General features: G+C 39.8%; 1 protein-coding gene across 1 annotated transcript in view; it reads right to left on the bottom strand.

The window, feature by feature from the left end:
* The window catches only part of LOC107725335 (uncharacterized), a 13,095-nt gene extending 6,832 nt beyond the window's left edge, over positions 1 to 6,263 (bottom strand). Inside the window, exons 1-6 of the mRNA XM_016534573.1 lie at positions 6,229 to 6,263; positions 6,073 to 6,129; positions 5,950 to 5,988; positions 5,041 to 5,109; positions 4,742 to 4,945; positions 4,218 to 4,640 (exon numbers count right to left, since the gene is read on the bottom strand). Of these exons, the coding sequence (XP_016390059.1) occupies positions 4,219 to 4,640; positions 4,742 to 4,945; positions 5,041 to 5,109; positions 5,950 to 5,988; positions 6,073 to 6,109 (771 nt within the window). The 5' untranslated portion in view covers positions 6,110 to 6,129; positions 6,229 to 6,263 and the 3' untranslated portion in view covers position 4,218. The remainder of the gene's footprint in view (positions 1 to 4,217; positions 4,641 to 4,741; positions 4,946 to 5,040; positions 5,110 to 5,949; positions 5,989 to 6,072; positions 6,130 to 6,228) is intronic.
* Positions 6,264 to 6,479: the final 216 nt, after the last annotated feature.

Raw genomic sequence — 6,479 nt, 5'->3', positions numbered from 1 at the left:
AAATCAAGAAAATCAAGAAAATTTGTTTTTGGGGACGTTGCCAAAATCTATCGTCCTGGCTATGGTGGATATCACCGGATCCACCGGATCCTACGATAAAAACCCGTTCACGTTCAAACATTACGATTTGGAGTTCCTGGCCGTCTACGTAGACGGACAGCAATTTCCCGCCAAGCCTCTCCAGCCAGACTTTACACCGGGAGACATCTTAAAAATCAGGCGCTCTCTATCAACAGGGATGATTTTCTGAAAGGTTACTCGCTTTACGCCTTTAACCTCACGCCTGACGAAGACTGCGGTCAGCACATATCGCTCATCAAGTCCGGGAATATCAGACTTCAAGTGCGCTTCAGACAACCGTTACCACATACTATTAATCTCATCGTTTACACTGTGTTTGACAGTATCATAGAATTGTCTAACCGCAGACAGGTCCTGGTCGATTACTACTGAACAGAAAATGAACACGGTGCAACTCACAGCTATCATGGACAAAATTTAGTGTAACACTCATTTTCTCGGAGTTCTTCCGAGCGATCACCTACCTGAAAGATCGTTAAGGACCTTTCCGGCCATGACTATCATTAACACGCACCCTTCGGCACTGTGGGTTTTTCTTATATCACCTAGCGAGGGGTCGAGACTATAACTACGTGATGAATTTGTACAGTGATGATTATATAAAAAATGATAAAATGGTATCGGTCTTTGTGAAAAGACTTGGATCTATTGCTTGTAATGAAAAAATGTTGTTGTGTATTCATTGTGTGCAATCCTGTAATACCGCTATGTCGCATGATTGAATTATCCATTGTATTTGTTTGATTATAAATAAAAACGCTTAACATTTTTTAACAAATCGAGCATGTGCGAAATGGGTATGGTTCTACCTATAAACACAAATTCACCCGACTCATTCCAAGAGCTGAGTCCTTTAGCTTTAGACATTTTGTCTAATATTTATCGAATATTTTTCACACTTCTCGACAGCACATTCTTAAGAACTTCACCTACGACATCTTCCGAACCCTCGTTATCTTGGGCGGTAGTAGTGACGCGATCGTCTTTATGACCGGGATCAGGATTTGGCAACGAGAGCGTTAAAACAGCACCCTCACAATCGCCTTGTTTAACGATCGTCAAAAACCTCGTTAGGATGTTTGAGTAAAGTTTGGCTTTTTCACGTTGATCCATATCGGTCCTGAGTAAAATATTTCTTATGGCTGTATCCAGATCGTTCTCTACGACCTGTTGAATGTTCTCGCGAGCAGTTCCGGATTTCAACATCTCCAGCTGGTTCTGGGGGACAAGATACATCTTCTCGGCATATTCCATGCTCAACCCTGTCTAGACGATATTAAACTGGAAATAAATGGTACCGCGATGCTTAGGAGTGGTAAAAGAAAGCTGCCGTTCTTGTTGAAAACTCGTTTCTTGGTGGTTATACCGATTTTATTATTGGCGAGAAATTTAATTTCCGATTTTCTCCTTTTCAGTTTTTGGCATTGCTGTCGGTTGATCGGAATCATACCATAAAGGATGTTTAGCGCTACTTCGCAGAGTGCTAAAATGAGTTCGTTAGACGACGACTGTAAAATAAGACGATGTTGTTTAGGCGTAGCTTTATGAAGCATCTTTAGCAGAGGTTGATGCTTACAAAGCTTGGCGGATATGACGAATGATCAGATTCTTCTTTTTTTCTGGAGGTAGACCACTTGGCGATCGGAAAGCAACCCCGTTCTGAGCCGATATTGTTCCTGTGTTTTTGCTTTATAGTCTAACATAAGGTATCCGTAAGGCTGACTCGTAGCGTCTTGATAACACTCCATAAAGTATTTTGCATTGGTCGGATACATCTGCTTCGCTAATACCATGACCTGATTAGCGTCCCGGGGTTTTTTATACTAAATTAAATAATTAGTGTTCAAGCTGATGCTTCTGCTTGATTTACCTTGAGCGTATACATTTTGTACTATATAAATAGCGCTAAGATTACGGCGATGTACAAACTGCGTGAAGACTTTTTCAACCTGACCATTTCTTTAGCTTCGCTCATCATATCGTCCAAAATCAGAAGATTAGCTTTGTTGGGAGGTAGTAAATGATCATCATTCAGAGATGTCGGTATTCCTTCAACAAATTTAATGTCATACAATTTAAGCAGGTCATCATACAGAGGTTGGCAACAGTTGTAAATATAAACAATGTTTTCAATTTTTTAGAAATCATATTTAGGCCATTTTCCATCAGTCGTTTTACAAAATAGGTCTTGCCACTATTGGATGGCCCATGTATCACACAAGAAAAAGGGTGCTGGAATCTAAAGTCAAACTCTGAAGCATCCCATACCCCTCTATGCATCATCGAATCAGTAGCCATAAGGAAGAGTGTTGAAATCGGGTAAAAGTCTGCGCTTATTATATAGCACTTTGAACCTTTTGTCGACTTAGATATTGTGCGGCGTGAGATGCTTTTTATCCCTCACGATGTTTTCAGCACAAGCCAGGATGTATTGTGTATCGTCGTGAGAAGTCACATAACCGTTAACCAGAACAATCAGGGAATCTAAACGGACAGCTAGGGAATTTCTAGTGTTCAGCATTATACCCTTAGCCTTCATGGTTAGCCTTCTGTTAGTTTACGCCTCTGACCCCCTCGTCCTTGTCTGTTCATGGCCATGACTACTTAGATCTCGACCGTGTCGTTGTACAATAAATTAAGTTCCTTAACGTAAGTTAGGGAGGAGCGAGCCCATCTAATCTTTCAATCAACAGCCAGGGTATATAAGCAGATGCTTACCTCTCTACAGTCTCAGCTGTTCCAGCATCCCTCCACCTCCCCAAAACTCCACCTTCATCTTAGGTACCTTTCCCTTCGTAATCATCCTATATCAAGCCCCTGGGGGTATATCAGAGCTCGAGTTGAAGCTGCTTCATCGAGCCCCTCATCAGTGGACAGCAAGCCAAATAAGTTTACACACAATTTCCTTAAGATTATATGGGCAAACGAACTCGTTAACTGATCGAAAAGATTAATGTCGTAATTATTACCAGGCATTAAAACGGTGTTAACGGGTGATTTCAAGCTTTCACATTCATCGTTAAATTAATCACGCTAGAGTCCCCGCCAATAGTTCTAGAAAACGATGCTATCTCCTCCATTTTTTCGTGTAATAATATGTGATAGGATGCTAAATCCGTAGACCTTATTTCACACATATTCATAGTCCTTCGCAATTCCACACTGTTAAATCGGGGCGTAGGTGTTACGTGATATCCGTTTACCACTGTTTAGCGGGAAGTCGACAGTCGCTCAGCGTTGTTATTACCGGAAGGAGCATCGTTGACATTACCTGTAGGGGGTGCTGGCTAATGCATAGTGTTGTCGGACGGATCAGTGATATGGTCAGAAACGGTTAACGTACCTCCGTTCTGTGCAACGTTTTGGCTGAACCGTTGGTCGTGTCTATTTATCGCGGTCTGCAACAGAATGCCCAAATCAACGTTTAGACTTTATTCTATTGCAGATTCTAATCGCTGCAAATCATAAGCATTTTGGTTGTGATCAATATTAAATGGCATTTCTGTATTATAATTTGGATACTGATCTAACAATCGTTGTAATATGTCGCACAAGTTATGGGACGTCTCTGTGTGCATTTCAATAGCGTTCTGTAACAGGTCTGAGAGAGATTGGTCTGAATGACAGCTATGCGAATTCTCAGCATCCATTTTTAAATTGATTTAGAAACAACAAAAGTGACCAATTTGAAAATACAAAATTATAATGATGTTAACAAACACGTTAACAGAATTATTAAAACATGTAGTGTAAAATCAGAACATGGAAAAATATGTAACAAAACTAAATTCAGAAATACAAAAATCTGAAACAAAACTAAATTCAGACACAAGGTGAAAAAATCAGAACATGGAAAAATCTGCAACAAAACTAAATTCAGACACAAGGTGAAAAAATCAGAACAAGGAAAAATCTGTTACAAAACTAAATTATGAAATTATATTGAAAAACAATCGCATCGTGTCATCTATCATGGCTGTAGAGCATCGTTTAGACTAGAAAGACTACTCATCATCCTGACGTCTCACCGTCAATTGCTCACGTAAACGTGATCAACAGCAAAATTTTCAGCCACCCCCCTGTTTGCAAGCTGTGCAAACGATTCTCTGACGATTAATGCTACTGATTTAAATTACCTTATTGTTCGTGACCCCTCACGTCCTGGGCGTCCATTCGGTTAATAAGTTTGTTGAAGAAAGCAGCCTGCCTGTTAATCAGCTCTTCATGCAGAGAGTCCTGCCTGTTGAGAAGTTTGTTGAAAAAAGCGTCCTGTCTGTTAATCAACTCTTCATGCAAAGAATCCTGACGGTTAATCATCTCTTCGCTCAAAGCATCAGATCTTTCATTCACATCGTCATTCTGTCGGTAGTCTGGCAACGATTCAGTTTCTTCTTCCTCAACCGGTTCTTGAAATTCAGGTTCTTCTTCCTCAACCGGTTCTTGAAAAGCGAGTGGCTGTAAATCGTCGCTACATTCGCTGGTCCAACTGGCTGTTTCCCATTCGTTCAGCGGAGTCTCGGCCCTAAGTTGATCATTATTGAGACGCTCTCGGTCACCGTCTGTAGAGCAAAAGGAGTTGAAATTAAAAGTCGGACGTCTAGAACATAGTCATATCTACGATGTAAGTTAAAAATATTGCTTAGTTGACAGGTAATCTTACCGTCAACTGCGTCTTCAACCATTATGATCGGAGTTACGATCGCAACTAGTCTTTTCTTTCTCTCGGGGGCGACCGACGGCGCGTCAGCCTCTCTCGGGCACTTCTGTGTATTTGCGTTGCTTGGTCCGGGTTTATGTTCGTCCTCCTCCTCGTCCTCCTCAGTCAGGTCGATAATATTGTCTTGCACCACTCCCATGGGCAGATCTGTAAAAATAATTAAAGAGATTGTGTCTACACTTGTCTATTCTACAAATGATTGCTTTCTTCGTGTGTAATTGATTGGATGCATCTTAAATCACCTGTGGATACGAGGTGTGGGTTCATCCAACGCGGCACACAGGACGGCAACACGCCGAACGCCCACGATTCTGTGGGTTATAGGACTACTAACATTGCATCGCACTCAAATAACTTTGTGGATTAAAACGTCATCTCATCACTCATCAATTATCGTACTTCTACTGTACATGGAACGATAAGTTTATTTCAAATCATTGACTGAGTTAAAAGACAAAGTGCATTTAAATTGATTATGGTTTATTTGTTGGTTTTTGCACCTGTATGTGTATATATACACTTGTTATGGTTTGGTTTATTTACCTGACAACGTCTGTATATTGAAGTTACTGATGTCAGCCATTTGCTTTCTTTTTAGAAAGGACTTTATTTATCTATGTCTACACTTGTCTATTCTACAAATGATTGCTTTCTTCGTGTGTAATTGACTGGATGCATCTTAAATCACCTCTGGATACGAGGTGTGGGTTCATCCAACGCGGCACACAGGACGGCAACACGCCGAACGCCAACGATACTGTGGGTTATAGGAATACTAACATTGCATCGCACTCAAATAACTTTGTGGATTAAAACGTCATCTCATCACTCATCAATTATCGTACTTCAACTGTACATGGAACGATAAGTTTATTTCAAATCATTGACTGAGTTAAAAGACAAAGTGCATTTAAATTGATTATGGTTTATTTGTTGGTTTTTGCACCTGTATGTGTATATATACACTTGTCGGCAGAATAAATTGGGATACAAAGATCATTTGTGTTGTGAAGAGTATTTTAATCAGTACATGTTGAAAATCTGTTGAACCCCTCAGAGTAACAGCTTTAAAGAAACGAGGTGTTACAAGATAAAGATGATATAATTTATTTTAGCTATAAACAATAAGACATAAATATATTGATACTCACCGTCTGCGTCTCTACTCCCGTTATCGGTTGTCTCTCTCCCTGGAAATAAAAGATAATATATCAATCATAATTAAAAACATCTATGAATATCAGAAAAAGTAGTAAACGTACGATCAGTCTTACCGAATAATTCAAATTGCTCGAACGTCAATTCTTCCATAGAAATCAGATCGCTAACACCTAGGACAAACAGAAGATAGATTGTTTGTTCTTTATATTAAGCGTTGTGAAAAAACAACAACATTTTGCTATTTAATAACTATATCAATATATAATTACCTTCTAATTTCCCCCATCAACTGCAGATGGTAGTGTGATGCTAGCGCTAACACACAACAAACAAACAGCTGACATAAATCATCGTCGAACCACAAAGTTAAAATCTATTGAATTTTAACATTAGATAACATTAAAGGCAGAGTAAGTGATTTTTCAAAAACACTTTAGAAAACTGATTCGGGCCGAAACGCAAAACAAACTTGTAGCCAATCAGCAATAAGGTGCGTGTCTACTCGTGATGTGGAGGAGAG

Source organism: Sinocyclocheilus rhinocerous, unplaced genomic scaffold, assembly GCF_001515625.1.
Source record: "Sinocyclocheilus rhinocerous isolate Xijiao unplaced genomic scaffold, SAMN03320098_v1.1 scaffold2261, whole genome shotgun sequence".
Lineage (NCBI taxonomy): Eukaryota > Metazoa > Chordata > Actinopteri > Cypriniformes > Cyprinidae > Sinocyclocheilus > Sinocyclocheilus rhinocerous.
This window is presented reverse-complemented; position numbering and strand designations above follow the sequence as displayed.